This window comes from Molothrus aeneus, chromosome 15 (assembly GCF_037042795.1).
Source record: "Molothrus aeneus isolate 106 chromosome 15, BPBGC_Maene_1.0, whole genome shotgun sequence".
Taxonomy (NCBI): Eukaryota; Metazoa; Chordata; class Aves; order Passeriformes; family Icteridae; genus Molothrus; species Molothrus aeneus.
Genome location: NC_089660.1, coordinates 1,022,259 through 1,042,554, shown reverse-complemented (window position 1 = coordinate 1,042,554; position 20,296 = coordinate 1,022,259). Strand labels below are relative to the sequence as shown.

At 53.9% G+C, this 20,296-nt stretch overlaps 1 protein-coding gene across 4 annotated transcripts in view; it reads left to right on the top strand.

The window, feature by feature from the left end:
* Positions 1 to 20,296, top strand: part of ARHGAP26 (Rho GTPase activating protein 26) — a 107,509-nt gene that overhangs the window by 84,730 nt on the left and 2,483 nt on the right. For 2 of the 4 annotated variants that reach the window (XM_066559966.1, XM_066559965.1), the window contains exons 20-22: positions 817 to 970; positions 17,504 to 17,614; positions 19,492 to 19,583. In XM_066559966.1, the coding sequence (XP_066416063.1) occupies positions 817 to 970; positions 17,504 to 17,614; positions 19,492 to 19,583 (357 nt within the window). Of the gene's footprint in view, positions 1 to 816; positions 971 to 14,666; positions 16,411 to 17,503; positions 17,615 to 19,491; positions 19,584 to 20,296 lie in introns of those variants that run through there. The other 2 variants (XM_066559967.1, XM_066559968.1) reach the window with 2 other exon arrangements.

The following is a 20,296-nucleotide window of genomic DNA, read 5'->3' as shown; positions in this document are numbered from 1 at the left end:
GTCCAGGTACCTGGGAAATGCAGCAGCTCCAGGGCTGATGTGGCATTTCCCTTTGGAGTGGTGGCAGAGCTGCACCAGCACCCCAAGACCCTCCTGCCAGGCTGTTTTACAGGCAGTTCCTCTCTGCTGTGTGCTCAGGAATAACCTTTCACACCACCCAGGAGTTCCTCTTGCACTCTTTTACCCCTCTTTGTATGTGCACGGGATACAAATTAATATTGCACATTCTCCTCACTGAAAAAGAGGTGGAATTTAAAGAGATTGGGAGCAAGGATTCCCTCTCACTACATGCTTTTGGGTTGTAGTTTGACCATGTTATTGTGCACCACAAAAATAATTTTGGAAAGAGGTATCCTTGCAGTAGGACTCTGTGTTTTCCAGCTGGTGCCTGTCTTTCAGGAAAGCAGCATCCCAGAAGCAGCCACTCTCTCTCTTCCCAGGGCTGCTCTCGTGCCATCAGCATTGCTAATTGCTTCTCACAACTGCAATTACTGCTCCAATGGCAAAGGCAGCTCCTGGAAATGAGTAAATGGGATTTTGGGTGGCCTGGCAGAGCTGAGGAGGGGGCCTGGGCTCTGGTGGCTCTTTGAGATGCAGTGTTGTCAGTGCTCACTGCATCTGGAACCCAAAGGAGCCAAAGAGTACTTGGTATTTCTTGTGGTTTAATGTACAATGTGTCTGTAACTAACTGAGCTCTGGGGACATGTCCCTGTTTGCCCTGGCACGGGCTTTCCTGGGAATGCTCAATGTCTTCACAGCATTTGCTCTTCACTTTGCAGTGGCAGCTGATGATTCTTGGGTTTTGGTGTTTTTTAGAGGAGAATAGGAACAGCATCATCAACTCCAGCCTGGAATCTGTCGTCTCTTCAAATGTAAACAGCTTCCTCAACTCCAACAGCGCTCCCCAGCCCAGCCTGAACTCGAGTGATCTTGAACTAGAAGTAATTAAGCCCAACAGGCCAAATTCCCTGTAAGTACAATGGTAATTAGTGTTTTATAGACTCTCCATCCTTAATCAGAATTGTTTCTTCTTCTCAACTTCAGCAGTCTGCTGAAGAATACAATTTAACATTTGAATTTTTAATGGGCACCAAACATTTGCCTCCGTTTTTAACTCGGTCTAAGCAGTGGAATTAGTTACTGTGGGTTCCATCTGCCATGGGTCCCAGCTCTGATGGCTTTGCCCATGTGGAATATTTTTGAGCAGAACTCCCCAGTGCTGCCCGGCCCATCTGGTGATAACTCCAACACACACAAAGGACTTTTCTTCTGAGTTCAATCCTGTGACTGTTGTCAGTACAGTTGATCTCCGGCCAAATCTATGCTGTTGCTTCTGCTATTGCTTCCTTCATCTGGAAAGTTCAAGGGAAAAAACAGTGACCTTAGCAGTGCCTCCCTGGGGAGGGCCGGGTTATTTCTGAAGCCCTCAAGTTGCCGCGGCGGAGCCCTCGCGATGGCGGCTCCGCTGGGGGAATTTCCTTCCTGCCAGCCCCGGCCAGCCCCGCAGCATTTTCCCACAGAAGCTCCCCTCCCCACCACGTGAGGATCTGCTCAGATCTCCAGGAGATGCAGCCTGTTCCCCTGGAGCTCCGGGCACGCCCTGTGCATCCCTGGGATGGGCGGCGGGAGCGCTGCTCCCCTCCCAGAGCAGGGACACCGTCCTTGTTCCCCTCCCAGAGCAGGGACACCGTCCTTGTTCCCCTCCCAGAGCAGGGACACTGTCCTTGCTGCCCTCCCAGAGCAGGGACACCGTCCTTGTTCCCCTCCCAGAGCAGGGACACTGTCCTTGCTGCCCTCCCAGAGCAGGGACACCGTCCTTGTTCCCCTCCCAGAGCAGGGACACTGTCCTTGCTGCCCTCCCAGAGCAGGGACACTGTCCTTGTTCCCCTCCCAGAGCAGGGACACCGTCCTTGTTCCCCTCCCAGAGCAGGGACACCGTCCTTGCCATCTCTCCCAGAGCAGGGACACTGTCCTTGCTCCCCTCCCAGAGCAGGGACACCGTCCTTGTTCCTCTCCCAAAGCAGGGACACCGTCCTTGTTCCCCTCCCAGAGCAGGGACACCGTCCTTGCCATCTCTCCCAGAGCAGGGACACTGTCCTTGCTGCCCTCCCAGAGCAGGGACACTGTCCTTGTTCCCCTCCCAGAGCAGGGACACTGTCCTTGCTCCCCTCCCAGAGCAGGGACACCGTCCTTGTTCCCCTCCCAGAGCAGGGACACCATCCTTGCTGCCCTCCCAGAGCAGGGACACTGTCCTTGTTCCTCTCCCAAAGCAGGGACACCGTCCTTGTTCCCCTCCCAGAGCAGGGACACTGTCCTTGACATCTCTCCCAATGCAGGGACACTGTCCTTGCTCCCCTCCCAGAGCAGGGACACCGTCCTTGCTCCCCTCCCAGAGCAGGGACACTGTCCTTGTTCCCCTCCCAATGCAGGGACACTGTCCTTGCTCCCCTCCCAGAGCAGGGACACCGTCCTTGCCACCCCTTCCATGGCCCCTGACACTCCCAGTCCCCACTGGGCCATGCCTGGGGTAGCTGGGTGCCAGTGGGTGCTGGGACAGGAGCTATGGGCATGGTGAGCTGTTGCCTTGGCTGGGTTGGATTTGGGGTTTGGGGCTTGAGGTGCAGCTCTTACTCTGGCATTCAGGATGGCTCCAGGACCTGCCAGGCTCTCCCAGGCAGGAAGGTAAGTGTGGAACAGACAGACTTCATCCAGCTTCACCATCTGCTCTGCTTCCATCATCATCCTCCTGCCACTAAACCCTGAGCTGCAGCAGCCCCACAGCGGCGTGTCCTCATCCAGGGATGCCCAGCCCTGTGCTGTGCCTGCTCCATGGGGATCATCCCACAGCAGGAGAGCCCTGGGGGCAGGCCAGACCACCCAAAGGTAGGACACCTCCAAATCAAGGCTGTGCTGTACATATGGTACATACAGAGGAAAGATGCTTCTCTCTCTGGTTGAAGCTCTGGAGTCAGTCACATCCCATTCCCCAACAGGGTGGCTTTAGTTTATCCTTCAAGGGGGGAAAAAATGGTGTGTCTTGTCACAGAATGAGGTTTGTGAGCCTGGGTCTTACTGGGACCTTACAAGGATTGGTTGCCAAATTCACAGTTTTTCAGATTCCAAGAGTTGCCTCTTCCTAATGATTTCTTTCTTCAGGGAAGTTGCAGAGTAATTCAGCAGCATAACAGAGTTAGAGCTGTGTGGGGCTCTGGGGAGCGGAGGCACCGTGCTGTTCCCCAGGGATTAGGTGAGCAGGCTGGCACTCAACCAGGTGCTTGTGCCAGTTACAGAGCCTTGAGTTCTGTGAGCTGAAACAGGGCTGAGCAGGACAGCACTGGCAGCTCGTGGCTCTGACAGTGCTGGTGGCATTTGGTGCTTTTCCACAAGCCCGGTGATTATGAGATAATTTCTGCACATGCAGGAGCACACGGGGTTTTGGTCTGTGTTGAGCTGAAGTTTGAAATATGGATCCTCAGGGGGCTACCACAGGGCAAATATTCTCTGTGACCCCAAATATTTAAATCAAATGTCTTTAATCCAGTCTTTCAATGAAGCAGCTAACTTGATTTTATTCTGAGTGTGTGTGGATGTCACTCTCCCTGCTTGCCCAGGAGCAGGGGCTGTGCCTGTGTTTCTGAGAGCTCCGTGGGGTTCTGCCCTCGGCGGGGCTGGGTTTGGTGAGGATGAGGAGGGTGAGGAGGCTGCCAGCAGCGGGTCTGTGCCCAGCCCTGCCCTGTGTTTGCAGGCTGGGCCAGGGCAGGGTGTCTGAATGGTGCCAGTGTCCAGCAGCTCCGGCCCTGCTCGGCAGGGCTGCCCAAATCCTGTCTCCATAAAGGCACTTCTGTTTGGCCAGGCAGCTGAGAAATGTGGGCTCTGCAGGCAGCCCCGGGCAGCCACGCACTCTGCCCCGGGCTGGGGCAGCTGCTGCTGCTGTGCTGGGCTTCTGGGGCTGCCCTGGAATTAGGGGTCTGCCCACATTTAGGGTCTGTGGCCGTGGGAGGCTCTGGAGGTGCCTCGGGGTTTGTGCTGCTTCAAACGCTGCCCAATCCTCTGCTGGTCCTGTGACACCTATCCCTGAGCTCTGCTCCAGGACTTTGGGGTTTTTCTTGTGTTCTTCACAATTTCCTGTGATTTTTAGCTGTGGACCAGGGCTGGGGAGCTGTTCAGGAGGGGCTGTCTCCTGGCAGCCCCCATGAGCCCTGTGCTCACCCAGACTGGGAAGCTGCAGGGAAAGGAGTTGGGTCATTCTGATGATATATTGATTCAGAATATTCTGCTGATATTCCTGTGGAAATAACTCCTGTGCATTTCAGAGGGAGGCTCCTTGGAGTGCAAATGTTGAGGCCTGCAGGCCTGGGGCATTTCTTGTGTCCCATTTGTGGCTGTGAGCACCAATGTGTCCGAGGTGGCCTTTAAATGTGCCAGCTGTAAATTGTGAGCACCATCTGTGAAATGAGAGATGTTTGTTTGAGCTTCTGTTTACAAAAGCCCTTGGCTCCCTGCTAAATGCTCATGTATCCCCCAGGTCTGCTCTGCCAGGAGCTGGGCCAGTTCCTAAATCCCCCTGGTGAGCGAGTGCTGCTCCTTCCCAGCTGCTGCAGCAGTGGCTGTGCTGGGGCTGGGGTCCCCCCACCTCGGTGCTGGTCCCCTGTCCCCCTCCCCAGGGAAATGGGCTCCTTCTCAAGTGCTTTTCCTGGAGCACAGTCCACAGTCTCCAATTTAGAGGGAAATTGTTTTGGTGCCGGGCTCAGGCTCTTCCTTCCCAGCCACCAATCGGGCTTTTACGATGGGAATGCATTTATTTATTAGGGCTGGGTTTATTTTTATGGAAAAACTGCTTTGGGCAGGAGCTGTACTGGGTGAGTCAGCAGGACTGCTGTCCCATGCCAGGAGCTGTCACTGTGCCTGCAGCTGCCTGGGCACCAGGGCCACCAGAGCCTGGGCAGGGATGGTGCCCAAAGCACTGCAGGTTTCTGTGTCCCGTTGGTTTGTGTGTCCTGTTGGGTGTCTTTGTCCTGCCCCTGCAGAAAGCATTTTCCTTAGGAAACAGCCAAGCATGAAGCAGAAAGCATTGTGCCTCTGGCAGAGATGTGTCCTTAGCTGAGCCAGGGGAAGGACAAGGGAATGGCTTCAAAGTGATAGGAGAGGGTTAGATGGGGTATGGGGGAGGAATTGTTCCCTGGGAGGGTGGGCAGGCCCTGGCACAGGGTGCCCAGAGCAGCTGGGGCTGCCTCATCCCTGAGAGTGTCAGGGATGGGCAGGGCTTGGAGTGACCTGGGACAGGGGAAGGTGTCCCTGCCTGTGTCAGGGGTGGCACTGGGTGGTTCCAACCAGGAGACAGAAGCAGTTTAACACCCTTCCCATGTTCATCCAGGCCTGCCAGTGTTCCCAGTGCTGCTGCCCATCCTCAGGGCCAGGGCACTGCTGGAGATGGGGCCATGGGCCGGGCTGAGCCCCCACACTGCCAGCCCTGGCCCAGGCTGATGCTGCCCCTCCTTCACCCCAGGGACTTGGCATTTAGGGAAATAATAACCTTGGGAAACTCAGATTTAGTCAGTGCATGTCTATTTGCATTTAATTTCATTTTCTCACTGACCAAGTATGGCTATTTCTTGCCCTCTGTGGGTATGGAAAGAAATGAGGAGCAGATCTAAGGTCTAGTGGTCATGAAAAAATAACCCAGTTACTCCAAGGAAGAGTGGTTATTCCCACATAAATAAATCTTCATTAGGCATCCCAGTTAAAATTGAACATTTCTCTTTCCATGACTGAAAATGAGAGAAATTTCTACTATTACTGTCTGTATCAGGGACTTCTCCAGGTGGCTGGGAGGGAGCTGGGGGACAGGGGACAGCACAGCAGAGCCATGGGACTGGGGTGATGCTGCACCTTCCTCCCATTGCTCCGTTCCTGTGCTCTGCTCTGAAGGCCCTCACCATCCCAGAATCCACACACTGCTTTGGCTTGGAATGACCTTCAACTCCTTCACCCCACAGGCAGGGACACCTTCCACTGTCCCAGGTTGCTCCAAGCCCTGTCCTGCCTGGCCTTGGACACTTCCAGGGATGGGGCAATGCATCAAACAGGAGAGGGTAGGGTTTCTTTGGAAAAATGGTCTCTTAAAAATGCAGGTTTCTTTGACAGTTATCAGCTGGGACACAGGAAAGCAAGAGCACGTGAGGTGGAGCAAACAGACCTTTACCTGCTGCTGGTCCCTCTCCTGGCTGTGCTGTGCTGTGCTGCCCATCTGTGCTCACCAGAGGGGCTGTGCTGAGCCAGCAATGAGTCCTTCACCTGCCTGACCTGCAGTTCCTGTCCCTGTGCTCCCAGGCCCTTTTCTGCTGAGCTTTCATGGCTCTCTGCTGGGTGGCTCCTGTTGTTTATATTCCTGAAGAATAATGGCAATTAGAGGTGCAGAGGCGCAGGAGCGGGTCCCACCCTCATCCTGCCTTCCCGGCAGCCACTTTGGGAATGTCCCTCTGAAATGGCATCTCTGGGACTTCTGTTTAAGAAATTTACTCATAAATCAGCTGCTCCTGTCCCTGAGGAGCCTGGATTCTCACCCGCTCTCCTCCCACCCTCATATTCAGCCCCACTTTAATTTGGAAAAAGGCCAGGAAAATGCACTGGTGTTTTGTTTTGCTGTGTGTCAGTATAAAAACAGTGACTTGTGCTCAGAGGGGTCCAAATCAGGAGGAATCTCTCCATGGAAAGGGGGCTTAGGCACTGGAACTGCCAGGGATTTGGGGTGCCCATCCCTGGAGTGTCCAAGGAAGGGCTGGAGGTCGCATTTGGTGCTCTGGGCTGGGGACAGGGTGGGCATTGGGCACAGCTGGGACTTGATGCTCTTGGAGGTCATTTCCAGCCTAAATGACTCTGGGATTCCACGTGTTCCTCCTGGCTGGAGAGCTGGTACCCAGGGGGGTGCCAGGGGATGGGGCTGGAGGGGATGGGGCTGCCAGCCTGCCCCAGAGGCTCCCATCTTGCACTGGACTCTCAGGGCCCTGCGTGGTTCTCACTGTAGCAAAGACGTTTCTATTTCACGTTAATGTCATTTGCTGGTTCTCTGTTCAGGTGAAATTCCAAAGCAAACCCTGTGTTCAGCACATGGCCTCCCAGCCATGGCTGGGAGCTGCCTGGGGTGGGGAGCGTGGAACTGCGAGGAAATAGGAACTTGATTAATTGTGAGGCTTTGGGCAAAACAAAGCTGTTTCTTCTTCCTTCCACCGCATTGTGGCCGCCTGGCCGTGAGCCACCGCGGCCCTGGAGCGAGCCAAGAGCTGGGAGAGGCGTGTTGGGGCCAGCAGAGCAGGGCTGGGGCTCCCTGGGGACCCTCTGTCCCCTGCTGCCCTTCCTTGGGGGGTTGAGCACCCCGGCTGTGCTGGGCACCCGTGGGTGAGTGCAGGGAGCCCAGCTGGACACGGGGGCTGGGGGGAAGTGTCTGCCTCCATCTGCTCCCTGCAGCCACTCCAAGCTCAGGCCAGACCCCAAAACTCTGCTCTTCTGCCTAATCTGGGTTTGGATCGCCGAGGCCAGCCCCGAGGGGCGGATCTTCGGCTGCCAAACAATAAATGGCATTTTTGGGGGATTAGGTAAAATCTTGTAATCAGAGCAGCTCCAGAACAGCCTTATCTAAATGGCTCTTTAAGAGGAGCAGACCAGTTCCCAGCTGTGGTCCCAGGCTGGGACAGGGGGTTTTACACCCAGTTGCTGTGGTTGCAGCAGGGTGGGATGGCTGGAGCTGGTGCAAGAGGTGCCCTGGGTGGCTCCCAGCCCTGATCCTCCCCACCCCAGGCTTTTGCTGCTTGAAGAGTTGCCTTCCAGGCAGGGTCAGGATACTCGATTATTTCACCTCCCCTCAATACCTCCTTTAGTGGCTGCTCAGGGTTGGCATCATCTGTGCCTCAGACGGGGTTGGTTTGTGCTCAGGAGGAGCAGAGATTGCTGCCAGGCTAGAACAGAACCCGCCTATCTCCCAGTCCTCATACTTGAGAAAAGCTCCTAAAATTCCCAGTCTGCTGCTTGGCTGATTTCAGATGACATAACATTCAAACTATCCTGTGACTTATTTATTTTTTTTGGTGCAGACTGTTGTGAGGGTGTCTGTGTGTTTGTTTCTTTTAGAGCAGTTTTAGCTTGGGAGTCCTAGATCATGCCTGTGGTGAGAAAGCTCCATAAACCAGAGTGATTCAGGGCTCTGGCAAATGTCCTTAAACCTGGCTCATGGAAAACACAAGCAGCAAACTTAGTAGACTCCACAGATAAATATACTTGAGGCTTAGTTGCTGATGGCCATATAATCTTTAAATTTATATCTATATCTCTATATATACATGTATATGTACAGATTCCATACAGAAGGTTGAACTTTATGATCTTGGAGGTCTTTTCCAACCTTCGTGATTCCATGAATTCCATCCCTTGTTGTGCTTAAATGATTTCTTTTCTGAGCATCTGTATCCTTCCAGGAGGTGTTTTAAGATGTGTGGAGAGGAGCAATGCCTGTGGGCTGCAGGAGCAGGGGGCGGTCTGGGGAGGGCAGAGGTGGATTTCCCTTTGAGGTGGGATGTTCCAGGCTGTTTGGGTAAGAGAAGCCCCCAGCAGTGGGATCCTGCCTGCCCCAGCATCTCTGTGTGCTGCTCTGGGCTGGCAGGGGGAAAGCTGGGCTGTGTTTTCCTGCTGTGTGGGCTCTCCACGGGCCCTGGAGTTTGGCACAGCAACTGTGCAAAGCTTGAGCTCCTTCACTTTCAGTCAGCTCTTGGTCTAGAAACTTTCCACAAATTGAACTTGAAAGTGAAGCCAAATATTCTCATAAAAGGAGTCTCCAGCCCTGTGGCCAGCCCCACGTGACCCAGTGGTCAGAGATCAAAACATTTCCTCCATCTCATCCCCTCAAACAAAGGTGAAGTGTCAGGCTGAGAGCCCTCTGCTAACGGGAGCAGGAATGAGTTGGGGTGGCTCTGAATGCTCTGCCTTGCCCTGGCCATGGGCTCCTCTGGGCTCTGGTGGCACAGGGGTGTGTGAGTGGCTGCAGATGGACAGACAGATGGACAGATGAACTTCAGAGGCTCTGCACTCCAGGCCACCCCGCAGCTCCTGCAGCCTGACTCCCACCATCCACAGCTTTTCCCAGTGCTGCTCCTCAGGAGGCTCCTCAGATGTTTCTGCCTTTGAAGAGCACTGTTCTATTTGGGTGATGCTCTGGGAACATCTAAGGGTGCTTCTCGCAAGCTGAATTAATTTAGATTTCCTTGCAAGAGTTCTAAAAAAGCACCTTAAACTTCAGCAGCACATGATGCTTAAGAGGCAGCTTTCTGGAAAGCCTTGGGAAAAAAAAGAGATCTTGCACTTGCTCTCCTAATTCCTGTAATTAGTGTGGAGATCGCAGCATAGCAGCGTCTTCTTCAAAGAAACTGCCTCGGACAAATATTGGCTAATGGAAATTTTACTTTCAAATGGAGCAGGATTTGAAATCCATCCCAGTCACTGTGGGGGGATGGATGCAGGAATCAAAGATGCTCCACCAAAGGCTTCCCAGGGGCAGTCACAGGCACTCTGTGTGCTGAGCTGCTCTGTGGAGCTCAGGATCATCATCCTGCTGGCCAGGCTTCTCTTCTTCTCCTCCCCTGCCTGCCCTCCCCCCTTTGATTTTGGGGTCCCAGCCTGCTCAGCCCCCATCCAGCTCTGCTCCCGTTGCTCAGTCAATGTCTGAGTTTCCTTTGGGCAGAATGTCAAGTGTGAGCCCAGCCAAACCTTTCATTGAGCCTGCTGAAAGCAGAGTGATGGTACATTAGGTCTTCCTGCCACCTATAAATGTCACCCCAGGTGAAATATAGTAGAGAAACGGCCAAGTGCATTCTTTGGTTCCTCTTTTTGCAGGGAGGTCAAATTCAAAACCAGGGATGTGGCCCAGACTCTCCCTTGGAAGTCTTTTGACAGCTCTGGGGTGTTTTTGAGGCAGTGCTGGGCTCCAGCCCCACCACACAGCACTGGGAGTGCTGAAAGCATCCCAGAGCTGCCCCTTGGCCCGGCTGGAAGGAGCTGGGCTGGCACAGGGGATGTGAGCAGCGTTCAGATGGGGACCACCCCGGGGGCCACCCCTCCCACACCATCCCATTTCCCTTTCCCAGCAGAAGGCTGACAGTTCCCCCAAAGAGACTGAGCAGAGCAGGGCTGCTGCTCACAGAGACATCGTGTCTCCTCTGAAAGGGGATCCTTGTGCCTAATTAATCTCCTAAATTAGCTGGAGCTGCAAGGCCTCTGCTTTCCCCTCACCTGGGGGTAACCCAATCCCGTGGCTGCTGTGCAGACACTGGTGACAGGGCAGTGCTAAGCTGGGACATTGTCAGCAGCCCCAGAGCTGTCACAGTCCCCAGGCTGGCCCCGTGCCCTGGGCTGGGAGTGGGGGATCCTCAGGGAAGGTGTCCTGGCTGGGCACTGGGAAGGGAACTGCTGGGGAGCCTGGGCTGGAAGTGCTGGGTGCACAGCACGGCAGTGGGTGCAGCACAGGGGGATTTGGGAAAGCACACAGGAAAAGGAGTGGAAAAATAGCTCACCATGAAAAAGTCAATTGAATGCATTAATCTTTGCTGTATTTGATTACTGGGAAGGGTTCTCCAAGGCTACATGTCCAGCTTGATGGCAGAGAGAGAAATTGAGGCTGGGCCAGTAAACTGGGAGGGTTGTGGTGCTCCCACCTCCCAGCTGTGCAACCGGAGGAGAGTTTTGCTGGTTAGAGCTGCTGAGGCAAAAATGTTATTACGAAGTTTGGTGGTTTTAAGTGAAAAAAAAATCAAAAAAGAAAGAACAGAACTAACATGGTGTTTCTTTTGATAAATATGATCAAGTTGGATTGTTTCAGCTTTGTGGTCTGCGGGGTTTGCAGTGAAATGCTCTGATCAGCTTTTGTAACTGGTGTGTGCAGAATGCTGCAGAGCAAGGCAGCACGAGGCCAAACGGACAAAACAAAATCTGGGAAACCAAGAAAATGCAGAAAATTATTATGCATTGTCTTTAATCATCCATTATTCTTAAATCACCTTCTCAGGCCCAAGTAATCCCCATTGTTTTTCCCACTGCGTGTGCTCTCCGTGGGCAGTGTTGGCTCCTTGTGCAGGGAGGAGATTTACACGCTAAAAAATGAGAGTTTGAGCCTGTGGTGCTAATGAGCCTCAAAGGAACTGTCTTTGTTTTCTGTTAGGATCTGAGCCTGGAAGTGGCCTCCTATCAAGTTATGTTGGGAATATTCCTTAGCCAGGAATGAATTTTTTACAGTGGGGAATAACTGTTCTGGTCGTTTCCAGAAACAGCTTTAAAAGTGAGAGGAGTCTCTCTCCCCTTGGAGCGCTGACAGTGCCAGCTCCTGGGGGCAGTTGCTGCTGCCATCCCGAGGTCTGTGCCCTCCTTGGGGGTGGCAGAGCACTGTGTTCCCCCCTGGGAGCTTGTGGGGCAGAGCAGGGGATCCCCCATCGCCTGCCTTGGGCCATCTGAGCATCCCTGCTGGCTCCTGCAGCAGAACAGCTCTGCCAGCCACAGGAGGGCTCAGCCTGGGGAAATAAGAACCAAATGCCCTCACTTGGCACCCAAAGCCAGGCTCCCAGGGCGCTGGGGCAGCACGGGGTGGGAGCCTTGGGCAGGGGTCAGGGCTGCCCTCCCTGGGGCAGGTGGTGATGGCTGGCAGCAAGGACAGCATCCTTCTGGATCCCTCACTTCCCTGCAGCTCTGAGTTCCCAAAAGGAGGTCACCCTCAGCCACACAGCTCAGTTTAGCTGCTGGTGGCTGGCAGAGCCAGCCCGGCAGTGCCCTGGGGCTGCCTGGGGCACAGGATGTGTTTAGCTCAAATATTTGATCCTCCCAAACCCCCCACAGCTGAGCTGGGAGCTGTGATCCCACAGGGACTTTAATTTCCTTCATTTTCCAAGGATCCCATATGGTTGTTGGGGTGGCAGATGGGAGAGTTTTCTTTTCAGGGGGATGTAAGATTGCAGTGCATTGAATGCCAGAGAGGAGTGAGATTTCTGGAGGGCTGTTGAGTTCTGCTTAATTGCAAACAGAATTTGTTGGTGACTAATGCACCCAGCCTTGCAGCATTATCTCATGTTAGAAGCTGTGGCACGATGGAGAAGCCATGACTAAGACACTGGCTCCTGATTTACCAACACTTCCCTCCTAAACTGCTGCTTTGGCTCCCTGCTGCCACATTACAACTTTTCTATTAATAATTAAGAGCTTTAACACAGTTTGAAAGCACTTGGTTCAACATAAAACCTTCCAGCCTGATTTTGAGTCAGCTGAGAGCCTTTTGGGCAGAGAGGAAGAGGGAGGAGGGTATTGATGGAGCAGAAAATGCAGCTGCTGAGCAAAAGGTGGAGTGAGATCTTGGGGAGCAATGCTTCCCTGGGAGGGTGGGCAGGTGACACAGGGTGCCCAGAGCAGCTGGGGCTGCCCCTGGGTCCCTGGCAGTGCCCCAGGCCAGGCTGGACAGGGCTGGGAGCAGCCTGGGACAGTGGGAGGTCGGGGTGGCACTGGATGGGCTTTAAGGTCCCTTCCAGCCCCAGGCCATTCTGTGACTCCAGGTCTTGTCCAGGCAGGAGCTGTGGCTGCCTCCGTTCCCTGCCCTGCCCCATCTCCCCTGCCTGTCCCAGTGCTGGGACTGTGTGAGAGCAGCCACTGCTGGGTCTGTAGCTCGCTGGTGATACTGTAATGCTCTGTTTCAAACAAGTTGTGCAGCTGTCACTGAGATGCTGTTCCCTGTTAAGATGTCACCATGTCCCGTCACCTGGAGCTCACCTGGCGCGAGGACACCTGTGCTGGCACCAGGCTGGTGCTGCAGCTTCCTTCCTGTAGCTCTTGCTCACGCTGAGAACTCTCCCACTGCTGACTCTCTGCTCGCTCCCTCGCTGTCTCCAGCACTAGCAGCAGGCTCTGAGCTCCGTGCCAGAATTCTGTTCCTGTCACCTCCTCCCTCTGCACCATCGAGCACCATCCGTCTGCGCCTGGAGATGGGAATGTGGGACAGCAGCTCCTCCCCAGAGCCAGAACTCAGCCTGGGCTCTCTCCTAGTCAAGTGGAAAAGCTTTTGGATGGTTTCTGAAATTACTAAAGCAGGGAAATATTCCCACACACGGGAAATCAGCCAAGCAGCAAAGTGACAAGACAAACCCATGTGCTAAGTGTCATCAGGATTACAGAGGGACACGTCCGTGTTGTTGGAAAGAAGATTCTGAAATCTGTGCTGATGGAGATGTGGGGAAGGTCTGTACTGAAGAATTTGAGTTTTTTTGGACCAGTTTGGTCAAGTGATGCTGACCACAGGCCATTCCAGCTGCTTATTTCTTTAAATTTCTTTACATTTTTCCCACCTAAACAAGCATGCAGCAACGTTGCTTCTGAGAGAGTAACACTGCAGAGAGTTTAACATCATTTTTTTTACCAAGCACAGGAAGAGCCCTGCCAGACTGGAGCCCTGTGAGCTGGTGGTCAGGTCTGGGGTGGTTCTGCCAGGGGTGCCCAGGAGCTGCTTCCTAGAGCCCATCCATCACTCCAAGCTTTGCTGGGACCTGCTGCACTGCTTGAGCTCCATGAGCTTCCCAGACCCAGCCTGCCTTCCATTTCATTTAGGCAACTGAGCCATGGCTGCTGGTGAGCTGCAGTCTTGTCCTTGTTTCAGCAGAGCTGAAGTGCTTTGGCATTACATAAAGCTGTAATTTTCTTTTTTTCTTGTTACCTTTGAGAAGAACCTTATGTTCCACAGCTTTGTTCTATAGGAATAGATCAGGGAGCAAAGGGCTGGGTGGTCCTTGATGTATTTTTCTGCAGTCAGGTACTGATCATGTCAGAAGGGGAATATTGTTGTTTATTCTTGAGGTGATTTCATGAAAGGGCTGGAATGCATCAGTGGGCTCTGCCCGTCCATAGCTCTGAGATGTTCTGTGGCAGAAATAGCCCCGAGTTCCACAAAAATAAACATGTTTGAAGTGGAACTGATGTCCTCTCGGCCAGGAGATCAAAGCAGCAGAACTTGTCTGGAGACCTGCTGAGAGGGGCTCTGAGAGCTGCACATGCCTGGGGGCCTGAGCCAGCTGAGGAGCGCCAGAGGCAGCCTGGGGGAGGAAGAGCAATGAAAGAGGCAGGTTAGGAGAAAAGAGCACAAAATTTTTTTTTTACTTCCAGCAACTCCATCAGAGTCTTGAAACAAGAGCTTTTTTTCACATGTTTGGGCAGCAAACTAAACATCTGCATGGGAAAGGCAGCGTGTACGGCCGGCGCGGGAAGCAGGGAGGAGGATTTAGCTCCTAAATTCATTTCCAAGTACTGTGTTTGCTGGAAGAGTGGGATTGCCAGAGGGACACATGGAGTGGAAGGTGCAGGTGCCCCTGCAGGTGCTGTGGCACAGTGCCCTCCTTGCCCTGCCCGTGCCCAGCAGAGCTCCCTCCCTGTGGGACCACAGCCACTGCCTCCGAGGCGCAGTCAAACCAGCAGGAAGGGCAAGAGCCCCAGGATGCCTTGGGCTACGGACTTGTGGAGTTCCCCCAGCTGCTTCTGCTAGGGAAAGGTCCATTCTCACCTTGGAAGACTCTAACGTGAGCCATTTCTTTGTTTCCTGCTTCTGATGGTTTTGGTTCTTAGCAATTTTCTCTGTTTTGTTTCCACTGTGCACCCAACAGGAAGAGCCCCTCGCAAAGCCCTCCTGAGTAAGAAGAAGAAAAAAAACGTCCAGCTGACATTTGCTGCCTGCAGGCAGCTGCCAGAACTTCCCCTCAGCCTCTCACCATCTCTGCTCTTTTTGTGAGAAACAAAGGAAATTGGATCCTACAAGAAAACTGTTTTCCAAAACGCCAGAGACCTTGGGATAGCCCGTTCCCTCCTGTGCACTGACATCTCCAGCGAGGCAGGACTTGGGTCTGGCAGTCACATAAGCTCAGGAAGGTGAAACTCAAGCAGCAGCTTGAAAATAAATTCCTGTGTATTTCATGGGAGGGAGGTGAACCCTCCATACCCATCATACCCCAGGGTCTGTCAGTGCTGGGCAGCAGCTCAGGTGAGTCCTGAGCTATCCATGGGTTCCTCTTGAGGAAATGTTCTGGAAGGACTTGCAGAGCAGCTCAGTCACCATAAGACCATGTTCATCTCCTCTGTGAGCACCTGCCAGGTGCTCTGCACACCCCAATGCACACACTGGAATTAGTGACACGCTCTCTCTGTGGCTTTGCTGGGCACAGAGTGTTTTCTGTGGCACCAGGGTTCCAAAGACACCAAAATCCTGCTCCAAACTACTGATAACTTCTCAGGCAGAGGCTGGCCCAAGTGTTGGTTCTTTCAGGCTTTTTTCCCTGATAACTCTGAGATCCTGCTGGTTGCATTCCCTGCTGTCATGAGCAGAGCAGGCGCACAGTGGTGGAGCAATGACAGCGCCTTGAGGAGAAATGAGAGCTGCATTCTTTTGCCATGATTTCATCTCAAAAAGTGCAATAGCAATTTCCAGTCCTGGAGCCCTGTACCATTGGATTTTCCTTCCTTTGTGCAGTGGAGAGGACCGGGGCTGGTGGCAGACATGGTGCCCATCCCGTGCTGGCACACCAGTGCCATGTCACAGTGCCCATCCCGTGCTGGCACACCCAGTGCCATGTCACAGTGCCCATCCCATCACTGGCACACCAGTGCCATGTCACAGTGCCCATCCCGTGCTGGCACACCCAGTGCCATGTCACAGTGCCCATCCCATCACTGGCACACCAGTGCCATGTCACAGTGCCCATCCCGTGCTGGCACACCAGTGCCATGTCACAGTGCCCATCCCATCACTGGCACACCAGTGCCATGTCACAGTGCCCATCCCATGCTGGCACACCCAGTGCCATGGCCTCTTGCACCTCGAGCCTGCTGCCCACAGCCACAGTGCTGGGAGGGCTGTTGGGTGTTGGTGGCCACTCTCAGCGGGACAGGCTCAGCCACATTTTGGTCACCAGCTCATCGCCCCTCCAAGTCCCACCTTGGCCAGGCCCCTCTTGGAGAAGGGAATTGCTAAGCCATCTCTTTGAAAGAAGTTGTGCTTAAAGGGTTAATTTTGGCAGTTTGGGATGACTTGTCACCTTGGTAGCACCTCCCATTTCGGGGTGGGAATAGATGGAGTTTCTGGTAAGTACCAATGTCTGTCAGGTTTGGTAAAGACCAAGGAAAGCTCATTTTTCAAAAGATGGACAGTTTTTATGACAGAAATGCTAAAGGATTGTTTCTAGTGATGATTATTAGCAGAACATTTGGAGGATCTCATTGATAGCCTACCTGACAGCATTCCATGTTTTCCAGCCTCTGATGAAGTCATGCTGCACTCACTGCTGTACCCATTTCTCTATATGTGTAATCTTCTGACATAATAAAGGTGTTGCCTGTAATTTCAGAGGGAATTAATCAGTGTCTGTTGAATCCAGTGACACAGCTTCTGCAAGGAGTCCAGCCAAGAGTTTGGCCTTAAGCAGAGACGGTCCAATTTCCAAGGGGAAAGCATCCATGTCATAAATATCCCCGCGTGGTGGCAGCCAGAGGACACTGGGGAAGGTTAAACGTTGGTCTGAGCTCCTGCAGGGCTGAGGTTCTCCCTGTGTTCTGGAGCCACCATTCCCTGAATCCCTTCCCTGTGCCCCAGGAGGCCCCAGCTGAGGGGTAAGGACATCCTGGGGGTTGTGCCCTGTCCCCACCTCATCAGACTGTGTGATCAGAGGTACTGTCCCTCTCTCAAGGAGAAAACATAAGTCATGATGCTTTTACAAAACAACTTGTTTTTACAGAGGCACTTGCAGTGTGGAGAGAGACTTCTGGTGTTTTATCAGGGATGGAGTTTCTAATCTGAATTGGATAGGGAATACCAATGAGTGCTAAGCAGAGAAGCAGTAAATTAATCAAGCTGGTATTTTGGTACAATAATTGCTTTTTGGTGAACTTGAGAATGACCTGAATTGAACAGTTTGGAAGGACCCAGAAACTTCTGTGTGCAATTACCAGTTCAGTAACTCGATTCAGCTCCGGTTGACAGCTGTGGCTTCAGGAATCAGCGCGAGGGGAAAAAGGGATGTAAAACACGGAGAACAAAATCAATGCCATTTTTATACACTGATTGTATGAGCACCACAAGTGAAGTGACAGACAGAGGGGGTGGAGGCTGCTCGCAGGCATCATTAACGTCCAGAAATACCAGCAGCTCTTTCTGGGAGCTCTGGGGGAAGCACAGGCAGGGAAGTGGCCATGCTGCAGCACCCGGGGTGCCAGGTGCCATGGACGGGGCAATGGAGTGGGGTTTGACTGGAAGATCCAGCTCTTGTTGTCCAGACAAATGCAGACCCAGCCTTGAAACACTCCCCAAGGTCTTGGCACCTCATTCTGTAGCTGTGTCTCACGCTCGGAATATCCCCAAGGCACTCGCTATCGTCGGCTGCCGTCTGTGTGTCTCGGTTGCTGTTTGTTGCTGTGCTTGCATGTTGATAAGGTCTCTGGTTATGTCTTGCAGCCCTCAGAATCCAAGCCCAACGTCACCCCTCTCACCGTCCTGGCCCATGTTCTCTGCGCCATCAAGTCCTATGCCCACCTCCTCTACGTCCAGCGACTCATCCCCCATCAGGTCTGTTGCACAATTCGCTTGGCTTCTTGTTGCTTTTGCCGTTTCTGTTGGATTTCCCCGGTTTCCCCCACTTCACTTCCCTTTCCCTTGGCATCCTGCTCGAACCCTCCCAAGCAGCTGTCTGCACTCCGCAAGAGGGGAGCTTTGAAACCCTCCTGCCCCAGAAGAGCCCCTCGGAGCACCCCGAGCCAGGCTGGAGCCTGCAGCCCCCAGGTGAGGGGAGCAGGAGCTGTGCTCGGTGTCACTGCTGGGCCCAGCTCAGCTCAGTGCTGTGCTGGCTTTGCTCTGCTCTGCAACAGGTAAGAAGTGTACTGCAAGGAGTAAAGTGCCTTTGGAAAGCTCTGCCACCCCTGGTTTTCTGGCCATGGCCTTGTCTGGGATCCCAGGAGGGTGATGGGCATGGGGTAGCGCAGGCTGCTCTGTGCCCAGGCTAAAGGTCCTTGGGCATTGCTGGAGCAAACCGTTCCTGGGAGCTGCAGAGGAACCAGGGCAGGATTCCCAGCAAGTCCCAGAGCAGTGGGTCAGGCTGAGCTGTGTGCCAGCCCCGTGGGGTCCCCCTGTGCCCTGGGGTGGCACCAGAGCAGGCACTGCCCAGGCTCCTGTGCCCTTGGCACCAGTGATGCCATCGTGCCCTGAGTGCACAGTGAGCCTGGAAGTATATTTTGTTTTCCACCTGATGGTCTCAAGCACTCCATGTGAGCGGTGCCTCCTGGCAGTGAAGGACCCTCTGGAGTGGGAGGATTGTTTGCTCATCCTGGTTTTTAAGTGTTTGGGAGCTGCTTGTGTCAGGCAGCTGGAGTTTGGAGAAAAGAGATCTCCATTTCAGGGCTCTCTGCAGCAAAGCCAAAGCCATTCCCAGCTCCTGGCTTTGGAGTTTGGTGTGAAGGGGAGCTGCTCTTGCCTTGCTGCTTCCCTGGGCTCATCTGAGGAACTCAGGAATTTCAAGTCCTTGGAAAGATAAAATTTGGTAAAACCACTGATCAGAGAATGGTGACACCTTGTTCCCCACCCCAGCAGCTCCTGGGGCACTTCATCCCTTCCCTTGCCCATGTCCCAGCTGAGCAGCAGTGCTGGATGTGTCTGGCTGCTCGAATGGCCAGGGCCTGGCTGGGCTGGCACTGGCACTGCAGCCTGGCAGTGTCCCAGCTTTCCACCAGCCCTGCTCCAGCCCAAAGCTGGGAAGGATGGGTGGGGATTCCAGGTGCAGGGACAGCTCTGTGTGCCTGTGCTGGGCCTGAGGAGGCCTGAGGTCCCTCTTTTTCCTTTCTCTGCCAGCAGTTGCTCCATTCCTGGCTCTCCCTGCTCCAATTCCCTCCCCTGCAGCGTGGGCACGCTGACACTTCCAGCAAAATCTAATGGCTGTTAAATCTTTTTACCTTCAGGTACAGGCTCAGCAAATTCTTCACGGACCTGCTTGTCTTTCTGTTTTGAAATAACCTTCCCCAAGTGCTAATTCTTCCTTGTGAAATTCTCCTTGTGGTTGCAGCTGCACTTGGATGGGTTTGGCAGAGCGGGGCCAGGGGCAGTGGGTCAGTGCCAGCACCTGCTGCCACCTTTGCTCTGTGCCAACCTCTGGTCAGTGATGGCCCCTCAGATACAGAACATTCCAGCTCCAGCCTAGAGGAGATGAGGGGACCCCTGGATTGGGCTGGTGCTGTTTGGGCACCAGTGTGGGCTCCAGTCCAGCTGGGCTCAGACTGGGATTTGCATTGGGGTGAAATGTGGCTCATCCCCGAGAGCCTTCAGCCTCTGCTGGTGTCTCCCTCCCTCCCTCCCTCCAGGGCAGGGTAGCTGAGCAGAGCAGCAGCCCCAGCAGAGGGGCACAGCCCTGGGAGGGGTGTGGGGGCCCCGTGCCCACTCTGGTGCCTCTCTTGCAGCTCCCCTCTGCGCAAGGCCCGCGCGCTCTACGCCTGCAAAGCCGAGCACGACTCCGAGCTCTCCTTCACGGCCGGCACCGTGTTCGACAACGGTGAGTGCTGGGCCCCTCGGGCCAGGGCTAGCCCTGCTCCCAGCCTGTGCCACTGCCAGCCCTGCTCCCAGGCTGTCCCACGGGCCCTGCACACCCCCTGGGCTCCTCAGGCCATGGCCAGCCCTGCTCCCAGCCTGTCCCACAGGCCCTGGGCTCCTCAGGCCACTGCCAGCCCTGCTTCCAGCCTGTCCCACAGGCCCTGCACATCCCCTGCCTCCAAACCCTCCCGTGCTTCCTGACCCCTCCTCTAAGCTCAGGGAGATCCTGGTGAGCTGTGCCTGCCCCAGCATTTGCCATTCCCCGAGTTGTTCTGTGCAAGGGAGATGAGATTCCGGATATCAGCAGCAGAAAGAGTCGGAGTAGCTGCTGTAATGCTTTGTGCAGGAGATGGGAAAGCCACGTGTGCTTTGTCCCTCAGGATAGGAGTGCTGGAGCAGGTGGGCTTTGCTCACTCAGACCACACTAATGAACTCAGATTTGGTGTTTCCTGCACCAAGAGTTTGTGCCCCATGGAACTGAGCAGCTCTGGCTTAGTTATAATCCCAGTGTAACGAGAAGACTTTTTACTGCTTTCCAAGTCATTCTTGGCTTTTAAATGTTAAGCATTGTCATTTGGGAAGCTGCTACCACATGCACTGTTTTTGCCCAGGGATATAGAGGCGAATACAGCAGAAAGGGGAGGAGAATGAATGCATGTGAATTAAAGACAATCT